This window comes from Corvus moneduloides, chromosome 6 (genome assembly GCF_009650955.1).
Source record: "Corvus moneduloides isolate bCorMon1 chromosome 6, bCorMon1.pri, whole genome shotgun sequence".
Lineage (NCBI taxonomy): Eukaryota > Metazoa > Chordata > Aves > Passeriformes > Corvidae > Corvus > Corvus moneduloides.
Window position 1 is genome coordinate 43,861,549 of NC_045481.1, and position 18,403 is coordinate 43,879,951.

Below are 18,403 nucleotides of genomic sequence, written 5' to 3' on the forward strand. Positions count from 1 at the left end.
GGCAGTCTTCAGATGGAGCATGCACCGGAGCACCAGACCTTCAGGAAAGGGACATGGAATACCAAGCTGACAGAAGAGATCTAACCACAGGCACAAATAAAATCCAAAATTCTTCAGGGCATCTTAATAAACTCTCAGACTGAACATAGATAAGGGCAGACAGATCCTCTGGCATTTTCCTAACAGTTGATAGTGGTGAGGGAAAGCCTCCCCATAGCCTCAGGGATCCTTCCTAGGTGACTGATGGTGTGAAGTCATACACTCACCAAAGAATACAGCACAAGCCTGTTTCCAGATGACACTTCATGTACTTATCCCCCCTTCCCCTTCATTTCCTCCCCTTTGCCTTCAGACCTGTCACAGTCCATTTGGTAAAAATGATCTGTGCTGCCTCCTTTGAAGCAGCTATTTGGATCCCATAATGTGGTTTAAGGGCTTTCAGACAGACTTAGTCCTGGGGCTGCCACAGAGGTTCAGCTACTATCCTCAATCACTGTAAGAGGGCTGAAGTCCAAAGCCCCTGTCTTGAGCATATCTAGCAATCTAAGATCTCCCCTCACACTGATCCTGGAACCACTGGCTACAGGTGATTGCAGAATGCCAGGTCAGACTGCATCCACTGAAATAAATGCCTGTTTCTTCAAAGGAATGTGAAATCCTCGGGTGTGCCTGTGCAGGCACGTCCTGTGCACTGAGAGGTAATGAACGGCCCCTGGAGCTGCTGGTGCTACCAGCCCACCATGCAGCAGGATTAACCTCTGCTTACAATGGGGTTATAAGGCTCGTTACCCAGCAGCTGGAGGGAGGCTCACCCTCACACAGTGGTATGGCCTTCAGCTCTCACCCGACCTGGGATTTCACCACACACACGGCATACACACAGTCCCAGGGAAAATAACAAGAGTAGGGGCTGCCCTGATGGGATTAGCAAGCAGCAATGCTATTAGCACTCCAACTCCCTGTCTGCCTTCTCCTCCCCAGCCAGAGCCTCATCCTCTTAGGGTCTTGCATTTGCTCCTGTCTTGGTGTCACACCACACCCTTACAGCCCAGAGCAGCTCAAAGCCCAACTCGCTGAGCACAGCAAGTGCTTCCCTATGCTGCACCTGGCCTGTGCTGGGAACAGCTCCTCTGCTTACTTCATCAGATTAACACAAAACATGCTATCAGCACATTGGCAGGCTCTTAATGTCTTTGCTGGCAGGCTTTAATGGCCCCAGGTCTTCTAAGGCATCCCATTCATCTGGTGACTGTCAGGCTGCAAGAGCACCAGGGTGCTCTCCCCCCACATCCCCTTCCTCAAAGCAGAGATAAGAGCAGCTATTTTAAAAGCAGGAGGTGACATGAAAGCACTCACTTTAGTTAGGACGCTGCTGCCATTCCATAATTAATTTCACCTAAATTTTCAAAGGAAGAAAAAAAAGCCATCCGAAAACCATTCTGAATCACTCTCTCATCCACGTTAGCCATCTCCTTCTTCATATCAATATCAAGAAAAGAAAGTGGGGACTTCTTTTATTTTTTTAAATAATATTACCTTCAAAGCACTATCTTGAGCTAATTTTTCAAATGCCAGCATGAAAGGCAGCCAGGTCACACTCTTCTCTCTGTAGTTCCTTGTATCACTTTGGGCTACCTAGAAACTCAGGGTCAAAAAGACATTTCTCCCTCTCACCTCCTCCCCCTCCTTTCCCCAGTTCCATAAAGCAGAAAACGTTGGTGCCAGCCACCCGATGAAGTGTTCCTTCAGGGCCTGTAGTAACCTGTGGCCCTCCCCTCCACACACTGTAATTCCAGTGGGCATTTCTAAACCAGCATTATTTACAGCAACCCATTTCCAGTACACCCTCCAGCTCCCTTCTGGGAGACATTCACAGTCCACACATTCATTAAGCTACAACCTTCTTTCATGGAAACCTACAGAAATACCTACTCTAGGTGAAGATCCAGCCCACAACCTTATTCTAGAGCAAAGTCCTCTTCCATGTGAAGAGCTATACAGAGTAACTGTTTCAATGAGTTTGCAGAAATAATAGGGCTAACAAATACCTAAAAAGTTAGAAGAAAATAAGGAATTCAAACATTTCTTCATGTTTTTTTAATCACTGCAAGAATTTTTTGCAAAAAGAAAAAGAACTTGAAACAGTTACCTGCATATCCAGACTTACCTCTTTTTTCTTTTCTCTCCTTAAATCTGCAAAAAATCTTCTGTTAAATGGAATAAAGGATTTAAAAGATCTCAAATATATGGATAAGATGGCACTATCCAGAGGTCAGGAAACTGGATCTTGGAAGATGCAGCTTCTGTTATTCCTGAAATTTATTTTGATGTCTCTCCCTGTCTCAGGTGTCCCTACTTTAAAAACAGTGCAAATCTTCCTCCCATCCCTGCAATGGATAAAAAAAGAAGAGAGAGTCATTAGTTGCTTGAGAAACATGACTTAAACAAAGCAGCCAAACAATTTCCACATAGTTTCCCAAAGGAAGCTGACAATTGGTCTAGAATGATTTTCACATAGTTCAGGTATCACATACCAGACAGACCAACTCCTGCTACCAAACCTGAAACAACTATTGCTTTCTCCTGTGAGTGCTGCACCTGCAGCTCCACTGGGCTCACAGTGCAGGAATATCTAAGTGACCTGCAGCCAACTCCTAGACTGGCCTTGCTGATGAAGATCTGCTGTGTCTCTCCGATTCACAGGTTTGACACTTTTTTTTCTTTTCCCTGTAGAAGCTCAGGTACAATTTTATTTTATGTAATTCACATCTTAACCAGTATACCTAACATGACACCTTGCAAGTGGATATGTAAGCCAGCTCCCTTATTTCTGAAGCAAAGCACTCTCCAAATCCACTTTGGGTAATTCATTGGTTCTGCTAACTCCACTGCTCTGCACAGAGTGCCAAGGGAGAACAGTAAATACAGCAACAGATGCATGGAGAATTTTTGCTCTTGACTATGCATCATATTTGAGTAAACAGAAATTAGCAAAAGAGCAGCCATGTATCAACCCTACTTCCTTAGTCTGCAAATTCACTTACTAAGCAGCATTTAAATATTTCTTATTCAGGTACAAGAGCTGGAACACATAAGAAATCTCCGAAGCAGTTGACACATATACATATACATTAAACAGCCAACCTTCCTGTCCTCCCCTTACCCCACACCTCCATGAGATAGTGCTACTTTGGATGCAGCACTGGGCAAGGAGCCTTTGGAGCATTTTCTAAAATAACTCTGTCACAAACAAATGAGAAGAAAAATCTACTCTGTCAAACACAACATCATACTTCTTCATCCCTGTGCTGCAACAGGACTCGCATCTGTCAAGGCAATAGAAGGTGTTCCAAATAAATATAAAAGACTCAGACTCATTCAGCCAAATTGATGCTGCCAGGGCACTCCTTGAGAAGTGAGAGGTTTGGGTGAAGATGAGCTGTTACTCCTGTTGTTCCTCACAGGTGAAGGTTATTGCACTTTTATGCTGGAAAACAACAGTGGTTTAAATTTGAAGGAGTTACAGGCTGTAGTATCAAATAATGAGAGATGAAAGGTTTCACCTCAAGGTAACTGATAGGAATTAACCTTAGGTAAGATGAGACTAGGAAAAAAAAGAAAAAGCCACCTGTAGAGTGGCTCTTGGGAAGCAGAAAGGAAGTGATGGTCCCAAATCAATTCTCAGTGAATGGGGGTCTTCTGCATGGTATCCAGCATCAAAGCAACTGCACCTAGTGAAACACTTGGTATTCATTCCCACAGAAATACTAAGGGTCAGATCAGCCCCAAAACTGCTCTACCTCTTCTTCTTCAGTGGTTCCTGCAATAAGGCTGTAAGGAATACTGTCAGGATTTTGGGAAGCAGAGAATCATGTTTCAATATATCTATTCACGGTATGTTTGGCAGATAAAGAGAAAAGTAAATTTCCTAGAGAGATCAATCCAGGACTTTTCCAAAGTGCTTTATGCAGTACACATACCCTCAGCTTTGCTTTGAAAAGCAAAGAAGAGCTGTGAATTTCCACATGAAGATGTCTTTGCTTCAATTAATAACAGCAAATAATTTTGGACTACAGCTCCCCAAACAGTGAAAAGCTGCTCAGTTCTCTCTCCAACAGATAACTGAGGCTGACTGATTAACAGAGTGCCTGCAAACCATCAAGAAAAGATATTGCTCTTAAAAATCACTGCTGCCTATTTCATTTTTAAGGTGTAAAAATCAGGATCTTTAAACAAATCAAAGCAGAGAGAATAAAAAAACTTAATTAGGGATCTTAGTTGGAGAATATGGTATTTATTATCAACATTGCTCAAGCATAGCTCTTGCTGGGATGTGAGACTGAATGAGCCAGCTCTGAGACTCCAGTACTCCCTCCCCTGCAGAGAGCCCATTGTGGCAGCCTCAACAGCTCCATCTCCCTCGTGCCACTGGTGTTGAATTCTGGATCCACAGCTATTTTGGGGCAGTTTGCCAGCACCAAACAAAGATTTCCATCTGAGAATCTGAGTGAGGGCATGTGATTTAATTAATGAGGATAACAATAAAACTGGCATGCCTTTGTGAAGGTAGCAAGTGGAGAACAATCATGGAAGTGGGATATGGCAACCTCTGTATACTTACAGAGATTCAACTACTTAGACATAACATTTGAATTAGTTCTCCTTAGTCTGGGAAAATAACTTTATAACATCAGGGGTACTTCTTACAGTAATCCTTTGATTAACAGGACTTGGACAAGAAGCAGGTCTGGACTTTCTGGGGCTGGGTGGTTCCCCTGATAGTGGTGGTGCCTGCATGAGGCATCTGACTTGGGACTGCAGCCAGGCACGCTGCCTCCATGGAGCATCTCCACTTGAATCTGGCTCACGCGTCCAGCACGTGGATCACGGACCTGGAGATAAACAGGGACATTGTGCTGGCAACACGAGTGGGGGGAAGTAGCAGGCAGAAGGGGGGAGGGAGAGGCTGATGCTGACAGCCCCTTACCTCTGTTGGTAAATCCATATACAGCAGCCAGCACAGAGCACCAACCTCTGCTGCGGCCTCTAGAGCTTTGCGACAAAGCAGACAACAAAACTGGCTCAGATGCCTCATCTTTGATGGCACAAACAGGACAGCAAAATGAGAAGTTATGAAATTAAATCATTTTCATTTGTATAAATACGAACACACATGGATCAGTATATTTTTATACATACGGGTACATGTGAGTTTCCAATATCACTTTGTTTTAAAAATACCTTTAAAACCCACAAAGAGTTAACAAAACTAATCACGGAATGCAAAAAGAAGCCTCATGTAGGAGGCTTTAAAACAACTGAGACTTCATGAGACAGGGGACACGCTCACTTGTGAACAGTATTAAAACACCAACTTTATTCAGGAATACAGAATACATTTTTGAAGATTTCCAGTTTACCAAAGTTTAAGACAAGGTTGGCTTTCAACATACAACCTCCTTTAAAGCATTTAAGTACTTCTCCATTTCAAGTTAACAAAACCCCTCAAATCAGGAAAAAAAAAAAAAAAAGACAAATGAAGGCCACAGTCCTGCACTGGGATACATTCAGGCAGAATCCAGCACAGTATTGAAATTCTTTCTGCAGTCCGTATTTTAGTCCATGGGTGCAATATAACCTTGTGTTAATAAAAAAATATTGCAGATCTAGTAAGAACTGCAAGAAAAGCCCTTGTCTTACCATTTTAATTCCAGGCATGATATGCAAAGTAGCTTCCAATAAGCAACAGTTAAAAACAGTACTTGTCATTTGATCACCACATTAAAAATACAGCATTAAATTTTTTCTTCATTTATACAATTTTAAATATTCATTAAAAATCACAAATCAGTGTCCCTCCATCCTTTTCATCGTTAATAGTTTTTCTTATCTACTAAAACCATTTGTCTTTGCTAAGATGTCTAAAAGTAAAGAGCACAAGATTAACAAGCTGCAGCATTAATTAAAGTGAGAGTCATCTCTTTCCTCCACTCAGTGTCTAAATCTATCACAAGGGCCCTATTAGCTGTATCAAAGTGAAGTGCTGTAAATAAAACGGATTTGGCTTAGAAGTAGAGGAAGAAGGAATGCAGAGTTATTTAAAAATTGTGATGCAGTCGGTGTTGTTGTGTGTGTCACTGCAGACAAGAGCCAAGAAAATTATTCACAGGCTCTCTTTTAAAAGCATTACTGCCAGTTTTCCATTTCCAATACCAGAGAGGTAAATGGTAATTTGCTTTACAGGGAACTTCAGATTACTATCAAGCAGAATCACTAATGGCTTAACTTTAAATACACAGCACTCTGATTTCAGCAGAGGGTACAGACACTTAAAACTCCTAAATTTTATTTATTTGTTTATTTTTAAATGACCTTCTTTTCAACATGCCTTCATTTACCTCAAGTAGTCATTTCTTCAAACTCTTTTGTTCAAATATATTAATAACTGCACTGAGAATTACTCAACACAGTGGTCACCAACCACTACAGATGCGGAAACAGAATTTGGCTCTGGAAGAAAAACTTAACTGATTTTACTTTTGTAAGAATGGATCTTTGTAATAACATCAATTTGTTTAAACATTACATAGAAAGGAAAGCTCTTGGATGACTAACATCAAACTAAAAGGTTAAGAGCAATTGTAAACAATAGGATGATCAATTCCAATTTTACCTGCTACTGAAAAGAAACCCTATCATGTGGTATTGGATGAACATTTAACTGCAGCCTTACAAGCTGCAGGATTTCCAATGAAATATTTAATTTCATCAGCACATTTCCCAAAGATTCCACTGAATAATGCAGCGTAGAGCTGTATTAACACTCTAGAAGTGACACATCATAAACAATTTCTGTGTGATACTACAGCAATTTCCAAAGAAGCCAGCCTAGCAAACCTGTTCTACAAACCAGAAAACTGGAGTAAGACGAGTCACCCCAGGTTTTAGCACGCCTTTTTTGAACAAGATACTGAACAGCTGTAGTCCTCAAAGTTCAGTGGTCCCCATGAGTAACAACGAAGAGGAAGACAAGACTTGTTGCTCTTTTTGGATCTCTAGACAATGATACCTAACAAGACCCAGAAATGCAGGTAACAGCCTCTCCAATCAACATTCAAACAGAAAGGCACAATCTCCTTTTAAGTTGTGTTCTCATAAACTAGAAGATTCCTTTACAAAGATAAATACACCCTTAGCTGGAAGGGAAAACATCACACCATTTAGAATGTTTATTCCTTTTTTTTTTTTTTTGTAAAGTCCAAATGGATTATCTTAATGCAAAAATTACATGAATATATACATCCTGGAAGAGTATCTTTTTTTTTAATATATATATATATGTACATATATGACAGTGACTGACACAGAAGACAGAAGAAACAGGCTGTATTCACTCTTTTCCTACTTGTTAGCAACGCAAGGCAATGTTTTTCAGATGCCATAGGCACACAGTATTTGGGTTGCACACACTCTTGGTGTCTTAGAATACACATGGGGAAATGCAATTGCCTGTGCAAGGCTTGTTTGAGGGATACTGGACACAATGATTTTGTTTCACTATACAGCTTTTGGCCACTTTAAAACATACCCAATTACAATGAAGCTACTGCAAACTCCTCAAGGGTATGTTTTCAAGAGCAGTATAAAGTTTCTAAAACTGCAACAGGAAACTATTAAGGTTAATTCTCATACAGCGTAACACAGCTCTCTTACAGAGCCCAAGAAGAACTTTAATGAAAGGCCAGAGGGACAGCAGGGTCCAGTGACCACAGGAGATGTCCTTGCACCCACCTGTACTATTAACTCATTCATGTACCTGAGTCTGATCTACCTGTAAAATAAAGAATAACTGTCTGCTCTGTGCAGACATCAGTCTGCTGATGACCTCAGTCAGTCAGTAATACAGCTAAATCCTGCTTTGTGCAGGACAGCATAACTACATTGCTTGAGTTCTCAGCAAGCACGAAATCAGATCCACTCTTGCACATTACTTTGCAAGGACCTAAGAGCATCTTCAGCAATGCATTTCACCACAGGCTGCCTAAGCCTGTAACGAAAGCCCTTCATCTGCTTCCAAAATCAGCCCAGCCCATCAGTATCAGAATTCTCCAGGACTCCCCACCATGTCCTCAGTCCTGGAATGACCTGTGCTTGTAAATCTCTCCCTGCCTCTTGCATATCGTGGCAACAGACTCCAGAGCTGGAAATGGAAAAATAACCAAACCAACAACACCCCCTGCCTCCCTAAAAATTCAGGTGTATTTATGAGAACTGAGACTGAACTTGAGTTGTTCCCTTACCTACACTCCAAATTCTTGGCTTCTCAGCATATTACCTCTGGGCAAAAGAGTCTACCTTAGAAAGATGGGGAGAAAGAAAGCAGAAGGTGTGGGCAGTCAGCTTCCTTCACTTCTTTTAAACAGCAAGGTCTGTTTAATGACACTGTTCTTTTACACAGAAGGAGTGGGAAATGTGGGATAGACAAATATTAATAATTTTTCAAGGCAATTTTCCCCTCAGACAAGAGAAAGACGTTGTTTTCTCTATATTGAGCACAAGCACAGCACTGCAGTGGCATTTAAATTCCTAGCTTCTTCCCTCTTGCTACTCTGAATACCTTTACCTCCAAGGTGCTTTCACATGGGTGATTCAACAAGGTGCACTGAAACACATCTGACAGGAGACCATGACAAGACTCAGGACAGAACAGACAGAAATAAATTCTGGTTATCTGCAGAAGTTAGGATTTTAACCAAATGAATATGAATAATGTAAACTCTGTAAAAACCAATGAGTTTATCAAAAACAAAACTTTGACAGTTTAGAGTTCTTGTGGTGCAGAAGAACTACACCCACGTGATACACTATGCACATACCCACACACAGCATTACACACATGTATTCATGCATGTACACATACATGATGGAGGTGGGATGACAAGCCCAACGCCTTTCACTGCATGACCTGCCTGCTTTCAGCTATTTTACAAATACAACAAACTACTCACTGACATTAAAGCTTTCTGTGCCGGGTGTTTGCCTCACACCAGTTTTGGTGTTGAAGATTTAGCTGGAACGATTTGGGTTTTGTTTTGTTGTTTAGTTGTGGGGTTTTTTTAAGAGGGAACACATGGAGTAATGTTTTGCCACACAGGAAAAGAAGTCTTGCTCTGTTGTTTTGAGAAGCTTCAGTGCCTCTGTACTCAGCCTTGACATTTGACAGATAAACCAACCTTTGTGGTGTTGCTGAGACAACCTATGCAAATATGGCCTAAATACTGGCATCTGGAAAAAAACCCCTTGCTTAGTTACAGTTGTTGCACCCTCACAAGCTTAAAACTCCTTCACAGTGAGAATGTTCCAGGCCATGCAGAGATGGGTCAAGTAGGAGATTTTCTGCAATTTGGGCACTGCCAGGCGGCTGGCATTGGGCACCACACCTCCAAGCAGAATGACTGCCTCTCATGTGCTTCAGTGACCACCAGTTGACACCAGACAGTAAGAAGAAACAGCTCCCACGTGGACAGAATGGAAAGCAGTCTGAAAACAAGAGTCCTTCTGGCAGAGTTCTTGTGCACCACTTCTGTAAATATTATACACACACATATATACATTCATATACAGTAAGCAGTTCAATAAATACAGCACATCAGTTCTTTTGACAAAGCACTGATGTTTCTCTTACTTGCTGAACCAGAACTTGCTCACAGAAATACTGTGGAGAGCTGATGTGACTCTAGGTTTAGCCCCCCTGCTCTGCCTTTGATGAGCCCAAAATGCTGAATTCAAGTATTAACTCAGTGTGAATTCAAACCAAGTCATCATTCAGGCACATGTCCCCCTGAAACCTATTAGCCACAGCAGATTAACCCACACAGACACAGTAAATGCCTTCCTGCCATCCCAGCTACTGGAGCAGTTACACTTCTCTTTCAGCAATGTGGCTGAGCAGAGAATCACTCTGATCTACTGTCCTCTCCAGAAGAGTTCTGTGCCCATCCATGCTGCCATGGACATCTCTCGTCCAACTGTCGGATGTGCCCACAGGACTTTCTGCCATGGGGGTGTCTGTGCTGGCCAAGCTTCCCGACCGAGAGCGGTAAGGAGGAAGGTCCGCCTGGTTAAGTGATTCCGATTCGGAACAATAAGGTGGTGGAGGAAGGTCAAACCAAGGTGGTCTGCTGTAAGACACACAACAGAGTAAGAAGTTACTGGAAACATTGGGACAGAAGATAGTACATGGTATTCCAATTATGAAAAAAGCAAACAGCATTTCTCAGCTTTTCAATTATGACACATATCAAGAGATCTCAGACCTTCCTACATCATTCGGGTCATTTCAAAATATCCACACCACCACTGGGAAGCAAGGTTTCTGGCCAAGGTGCAACACAGTAATTACAACCTGTTCAACAATCCACACGCTGAGTTAGTTGGCTATGGACTTCAACAAAGCTGGCTCAAAGCCAGCTGTGCAAGAGGTAAAGAACTTTTCTGTTTAACATTTACACCAGAGAAAACAAGTTTAAGAGAAATAACATTAAGTGGTGGATTTACACCTATAGATGATGACGTGAACAGAAGAAAGCTCCAAGGAAACCTCCACTAAGTGACAGAGATTAATGGCTTACAGTCCACAAATAAATAACAAACTGAATTCTCCACACTGACAAATCACTTTGGTTGTCATGAGATCACATGCAGGGCAACTGCTAAGTAGGTACAGGCAAGATGAGTACTGCATTCAGGAAAACTGTTCTGTGGTTCTGATAGCAAGCACATAAAGTAGCTGAAGGGTTGAGCAGACTGATAACAGGCCCTGGGGGCAATTAGCTCCAAAACTGCTGATGGTTTTATCAGCTCAGGTGAGAAGTGATTACAGTCTGGACACCTGCTCATTTAGTTGTCCTTAACAATGAAAAGATATCATTATTATGAAAGTCAACATTAAGACAAGGGACCTGCAGCCAAAAGCAGCAGAGAATAGGAATTTACTATTATTCTTAAATCCTACAGTTTGTACTAAAAATACCAACAGGGTGATTGTGAATAATCGGAATTGTTAAAGTTTGTACTATGTCCTTTTCATGTAGAGGGGATGTCTGTTTACAAGTTTTGTTTGGAAAGGCTTTACAGACAGAGGTTAAAATGAAGGTTAATTATCTACAAATAAAAACAGTGTCATAACTCCATAACTACAAAAGCATCATAAACAAGCCACACCCACACCAGACTTCAAAGCACTTTCAGCTATTTAAACTAAGACGAGTTCTTTCCGTTCCAGAGTTCTGTTCTTTTCTTGGTGAAAGGAAAGCAGTGCAGAGCAGAAGAATGACACAATTTCTTTATACAAGAATTGAAGAACTCTCTCACCTTTATATACTTATTATAAATGAACAGGGCAATATTTTTTCAGTGCTATGACCTTCACCTTAGCTGGGTTTTTTTGGTGAAACTCCAAACCCAGTTTTCACATTTTGATTCCAGACTGGCACAGGATATCACTACTAGAAAAATGATACATTCTCCTGCCGTTCTCAATATCTTACAACCAACAACATGTGCTAAGAGGACATGACTGGAGTTAGCCTCAAATCCCTTTAATACCAGTAACAGGACCTGAGGACCATGAACTTTTCATACACAGAAGGAGCTCAGATTTACTTGAAATACGCAGGCAACAGAAGTGCAACACTGAACTTCTGTCAGAAGCAGCAATAAGTGGGGGGCAGCAGCACAGATTACCAGAGCTGCAGTCAGCAGAGTGACGCTTTGGAGGGCCCAGAATCAGCTCCCGTACGTACCTTTGGTCGAGCACGGCCTCTGAATAGGAGGGTGGGGAGTCCAGGTCCCCTGGCCTGTGGTAGGGCTGGCTGGCCACGTACTGGATGCCGTTGTTGACGCTGTAGGTGACGCTGCAGTGGTGCGGGTGGTCGAGGACCACCAGGCGGGACAGCAGCACGGGGTGCTGCAGGCGCTGCACCGGCAGCGCCATCAGATTGTTGCGCTTGCGCTGGTGGTGCAGCACTAAGGCAAGAAAGGCCACCACGAGCACGAAAATGACAGAGCTGCCAATGATGGCATAGGTGATACTCGGGTAGTAGAGCAGCTGATTTTCGGACGTCACGTAATCTTGGCCGCTCCCTGCCTCTGCAAGACAAAAGGAAAAAGGAAGCCTGAGATTGGTTTCAGTATACAACTGCTTTTGGCCTATGCTGTGTTTTCTGCTAACACGCTGTGTGACAGAAGGAAGTTTTCCTTTTTCTTTCAGATTGTGGAAAACGAGCTTATTAAAAGCACATGCATGCAAATTGGAGATTGGCAGAGTATCCCTCAGTCCATCCTCACCCGCAGCAAGTGCCAGCACATAAACTACTAGGGAGAGACAAGCTGAGAAAGAGGAAAACACACATCATAGTAGGAAGCATGAGCATTATCATGGGAATATCTCTCCCACCCCTACTTAATAGTCAGAACTTTTGTTTCCAGGTGAGACACCCAGATCCAAGCCATAACCACAGTACCTCAGCTGCACCTGGCAAAGCTCACTAGAATCAGACATGTAGAATGTGCAATACTCACTTTTCTTTTTCTTACTTTACATTCCCCTGACGCCATTTAAGCCCCATGTTCACAAGATCGTGCAGCCATTGAGCAATATTTTTTTGGGCAGGAATTTCTCTCTCTGTGCAGCCTGTAATTCCTTACAGCCTCAAACAGGCTATTCTGACATTCATCTACCTCAAGAAAAATATGAGGCTGAGTAAAAACCAAACCAAACAAACAGAACCCCAAATCCACACAATTACAACAGCATGATCCATTCAAATTCTTAATTTCCTACCGCAGAAGGCTGGCACAGTAAGTCTTAGCATATGATTTTCCTTTCTTTTCCCTATCAAGCAAAACTGCTTTTTAGTCATTTAGAATTGCAACAGAGCCACTAATATATTTCTCTAACAACAGATAATGAAATATACACTGACTGTGCCCAGCATAATGGAGAGCTTTACTCAAGCACCCATTGTTCTCATCAAGATGCTTTAGGTATCTCTGAATATTTGATTTTGGTAACTCAAACACCAAACAACAATTTCCAGCATCACTAAAAATAGCTTCTGCATTTGTTAGTAAGATAATACAACATAAAATGGCGAATCCTTTAAACATCTCCATTTTAAAGCATAGATGCTTTCATAAGAAGAGATGAGATGGGAAAAAAAGACTGTACCAGAACAAAGAAACATGGTTTCTTCACTATGAGAGTAGTGAGGAACTGGAACAGGTTGCCCAGAGAAGCTGTGGATGCCCCATCCCTGGAAGTGTTCAAGGCCAGGCCGGATGGAGCTTTGAGCAACCTGGTCTAGCGGAGGGTGTCCCTGCTCACAGGGTTGGAACGAGATGCTCTTTATGGTCCATTCCAACCCAAACCATTCTGTCATTATTGGTCCAGCTACCAACTATGAAAACTACCACTCAGATAGATCTGTTCTACTGATGATGCCACTACAACCACACACCAGAGCTTTGCAGGCCAGCCACAAGCCACAGACTTTTCCTGGTGCTTAGTGTAACACCTTAGTGTAACACCTCAGGGAGGATCTTCACTAACTTTATTTCCCCATGCAACTGTGCTAGAGAAAGCAAAAATCACTGTTTCCAGTCAACATTGGGTCTCTGGCTCACTCAGCAAAGTGAACCAAGTCTGCAGGAGGAATGTAAATGAAAGCAGAAGTAAGGAAAGGAATTGACATGCATTAGTAATTTTAATTACAGCTCATCACATATTACTCTGGCTCCTTTAATACACTCCCTAAATTCAACAGCCAAGAAATGAATTCATGTCACATACCACAGACAAGGGCCAACACAGGGAATATAATGACAAGCAGATCATTTCTATGCAAACATCAAGAAATTTATTTGCAAGGACTGACCCATGCATGAATACTACTTCCTGCAGCAAGTGCAAGGAAGGTCAATCTATTATGACATCCCACTAAAATACCACAAGACTCTCATTCAGCTTGGCTCACTGGTTACAGTGCATTGGCATAAGGCTGCAAACAGGATGCCTTTGCAGACCTGATGAGACCTAATTAGTTACCATAGGCTCATTCCGCAGCAGCACAGTCCCTTCTCTGTATAATCTCCATCTTACTAAAAGGGAAGAAACATGAGAAGTGAATTATCCATCAGCTTTTTTCCAAACTTTCAAAGTTATCCACCTGTTTAGGATAGCATCTTCCAGGTCCTACAAGAACCAGCTCTAGAAATCCAAACAGGTTAACCAGACTGCTGAAGAGAAACTACTTTGTCGAAAGTCAGACGGGACCTGATGACCAGCTTTAGAATAGGGTGAAACAAAACATCTCTTACCTGCTTTTACAATCCTTTTCATACAACAACCATGGACATCTTTTGCAGAGATTTAGAGTAACTTTGCAGTTAACATGCTGTTTTGGAGATCTGGGATTACTGTGGCTAATGAAACATCATCTACTTACCAGTTAACTCTGTTGCTTTTCAGGTGTGTTTAGATCTGTTCCTTGTATTCCCATTTAGTTCAATGTCCCTCTGAAACCCAGAGCAATCTAAGGGCATGCCTGCAGATGTGTGTAGAGGTCTCTGAGCCAGCAGCAGAGCCATTAGGGTGCTGTTTTGAGCAGTGCTGTCTGGTGCAACCTTTGAACCGGCCAACACAGCAATATTGCATTTGGCATTGGAATTAGCATCTCCATCAGTTCAGCTAATTCTAGCCCATGTGTCTCTAACACGAAGCTGCACAGAGAAGTACAGATACACGCTGTGAAGAGGAAAGAATCTGTTCATTTGTCAAGTGCTCTTTCTTGTGCCCCAGGCAGTGTTGAGGATTTGCATGGAGACACCCTCCCCATGCAGAGAATCCAGCTCCCTAAACATGCATAGCCTTTATACCTGCCCAGGAACAGACTGTACCTGAGATGGAGTTCTAACTAGGAAGATTCAGCTATCACTGAAACTAAGTCTTCTTTCCCCACAGTAACAACCTTACTCTTGCCTTATAGGTGGGTTTTCTGGGCCAAGAAGATATAACCAAAGGTCTCTTAGCAAACCATGCTCACAAGTGAAGTCCAGTGGCATTTCACTTCTGCTGTGGTATAATTTATGCCATGAAAGACCAACCCATACCTCACCTCTCTTTTCTAGCAAGGTCAGTAAATCCAAACCCAAAAAAGATGAAAGTAACATTACCTGAGCCTATCAACACTGCTTGGCTTTCAGCCCTAAAGAGGTGAACTGCCCTTAATGGTCTTCCAAAATAATGCTTTGGCAACAAAACTGCTCTTTGGCACAGCTAAAACAAAAGTAGCAGAACTATGAGACAGTTTTGCATACAGGAGACTCTTACATAAAGTTTTTGCTTTGTCTTCATATATTGTTACTCACTTTGAAGTGAGTAACTTCTTAGAACTCCTTGATAACATTCTGGAGGTCTTTTTGTAGAGCCCAGTGAATATTCAGAGGTGTGGAAGGGAATGAGGGGTACTGAGCTGAGACTGCCTGATGAACCTCTATCCATTTTGCACATGATGTAAAAGGTGAGATACGGAGAACACCTGAAAACTCTCAGCTGGACATGCACAACTACGTAAGGAAACAAAATCCACTACTCTTCAGCTCTGCTCTAATAATTTTCAGCAAATGTTTACACATCATAGAAGCCATTGAACTGAATTTCTCGGTAATTCAGTTATCTTCTCCCAGGAGAAGCAGGTATTATCCAGGTAGGTTTAAAAAGTTCTGTCTGCTCTGCTACTAAGTGCAAATTCATGAAAAAGAGTGAGTGGGCAAGCAAGTTTAATTTAAATTCAAGGAGCATTTCTTATTTTGTGCTTTTTTTTCCCCTTAAGAAGATCCATTTTCTATCAAGCCACATATAAACAGTTTATCAATGTCACTTATGCCTATTAAACCCTAGTATCTGGGAAATGCTGAATTCACAGATTAGAGATTTTTGGAGTGTAAAAAGCCTTGTGAATAATTTAGGAAAACACTGATAAAGGAAACATAGCGGGTTGTGCTCAGAGGTCTATTTTATTGACTGTGAACAAATTTGCTGTCTCAAAGTTTAAAAAAAGATCTGAGAGTAACTGCATTAAGTCTGCCAGACATAGGCATGAGAGGCTATTATTTTATCTTTCACAATCCTCTGCTCAAGCCTGGCTTTTCACAGTTCATCGGAGAAAAAGCTTTTGAAATACATAATCTGAGCAGACATCTGTAGCCTTAATGAGCACGAGTCATGGTCCATCTCCAACAAAGATGCTACTGTAACAACACATTGAAATTTCAACTGGTTCAAGTGCAGAGCTGCAGCTTGGAAGGTTAAAGGCAACAAAAATCAAATGCAGACAGGCAGAGCCTCTGCACATTATTTACTTTCTGTGTTTGGAGTTCTTAGGGCATCCAGCTAAGTCTCCCAAAACTCTTACTAAATTTCTCATCCTTGATGATTTTATATCCCGCTAAAACAAATCTTACATAGATTTTGTGCACCGAACTCTCAGAATACTCTTTATTCTAGTGATGTTTCTCTGAGTTATTTTTTTCCCTATTGCCCTTCTCAGTGCTACAAACAAGATCTCTCCCAGACTACACAGCACCTTGACCTCATGCAGTCTCATACTAGGTTACCATTGTTCCCCTCCTGAACAGCTTCACAGTTCCCATAGACACCAGAAAAAAGGATTGGTTTTCAACTGTATTCAAAGCATGTTTTTGCCCTGCTATGGCTCTCTCTGTTTCAGGCACAGGAGAGAGATTCACTAATGGAGGTGTTACACATACTAAACAGACCTTATCTATGGGAATTGGCCAGAGGAATACAATATGATTACATCTTTGCTGAACAGGTACTTGATAAATGGGTAAGATTTCTGGGAAACCACCACAATGAAGTTCCTTCCAGGCATGTCTAGAACAGTGATGACTTCACAGACACAGACAACAGGTATCTGCACAGATGTCCTGGCTTCAAATGGCACCAGGTTATCCCGTGTTTAACTCCCTGCTAATCACTGTCCCTAATGCTCAGAGACCAGAACCACAGCAACCACAACAGCCCTCGATCTAACAAGCTGGAGCAAAGGGCGTATCTATTCCCAGCTCTTGAAGTTGCCCATCAGGTCATTTTCTCCATCTCTGCCGGCTCCTTGCCAGGCTGTCGCCACCTGAAAACCAGACAGTGATGTTCCTACATTCTCAGGACATCCTCCCAAGCTGACAAGAACTGCATTTTCCTCAAAAGTCTAAGTGTTTCAACATCAAGCAGAAGTCTAAATACCACTGGGTGCTCTGTCTTTACCTATTCTTTCAGATGACTGAAAAGATAGTCATGATCTTGCCTGCATAAACAGAGTAGGACCTCTTGATATGAAGAACTTATTAGCTGTACATACATATAATTTTTTTAAAATCCCTATTGGTATTAGTGTAACAACTTGAGCTCTGAGCAATGAAATAGGATTTCTCTGTATAATGCACTTTAGAGGCTCTGAGAAAAACAATGCTTATGTTCCCAAGAATGTACAGCTAAGTTCAAGACTTGGAGCTATATATAGTTATACAAGTAGCCAGCAAGACACAGATAAACCTCAGGACAGTAGCAGTCAGCAGAATTAGAAGCAGTGCCAGCATGCCTCATTCAGTGCACCAGAATGAGCACATTACCAGTGCCTTCCTCCCCAGACTTAAATCCTCCTCCTGACCACGCACTACAAGAGCTGGGCTTTCAAGTCTTTGCAGCTGCTCTAAAAGAGCAGCTGAGTCAGCCTGAAGATCAAGAGCCTCACCTCTCACATGCCATCCTTTTTTATCTTCTGCAGGGCAGGATAATTACTCCATGCACTTCACACACACACACAAAGAAAAGAAAAGCAGCAAACTGAGCAAATATGTAGAGAACTAAGAAATACTTAGCAGTAGTCATGGCAACTAAAGTTCTAAAATTAACTTGGCAGCAATGTAAAAACCTGCAAAGCCAAAATCTGCCATAAAACACAGAAACAAAAGGTCCAGACTTGGCAGCTGGATGGAGCCCAAGGAGGAAATTAAAGTGTTACTCCAATGTAATTCAGGATTACTCCAGCATTGATCTAGGCAGCACTTCCTGGACACGTGATAGGATAGTGGTGTACTTTGATTAAATCATAGCCAGTACAAAAACGAATACCAAAAGCAGGGGTAGAACATAAAAAGGAAGAACTTTGTTCTAAAAATGTTCTCTAAATGCAGTGGTTCAGTTACTTCTGTTTGTCTCCTCTTTCTCCTTTGGAAATGGAGTGCCACCATCAAGGAGGCTGCCATGAAATTAGTTACTATAGAGTTCTTGTAACATTTTATGACAAAAGATGCCACTCAG

The 18,403-nt window shown here is 41.9% G+C and overlaps 1 protein-coding gene across 4 annotated transcripts in view; it reads right to left on the minus strand.

Moving 5' to 3' along the window:
- Positions 1 to 5,350: 5,350 nt before the first annotated feature.
- The window catches only part of LDLRAD3 (low density lipoprotein receptor class A domain containing 3), a 122,200-nt gene continuing 109,147 nt past the window's right edge, over positions 5,351 to 18,403 (minus strand). For 2 of the 4 annotated variants that reach the window (XM_032112548.1, XM_032112545.1), the window contains exons 5-6: positions 11,805 to 12,150; positions 5,351 to 10,181 (exon numbers count right to left, since the gene is read on the minus strand). In XM_032112548.1, the coding sequence (XP_031968439.1) occupies positions 9,920 to 10,181; positions 11,805 to 12,150 (608 nt within the window). In that variant the 3' untranslated portion in view covers positions 5,351 to 9,919. The remainder of the gene's footprint in view (positions 10,182 to 11,804; positions 12,151 to 18,403) is intronic. The other 2 variants (XM_032112547.1, XM_032112546.1) reach the window with 1 other exon arrangement.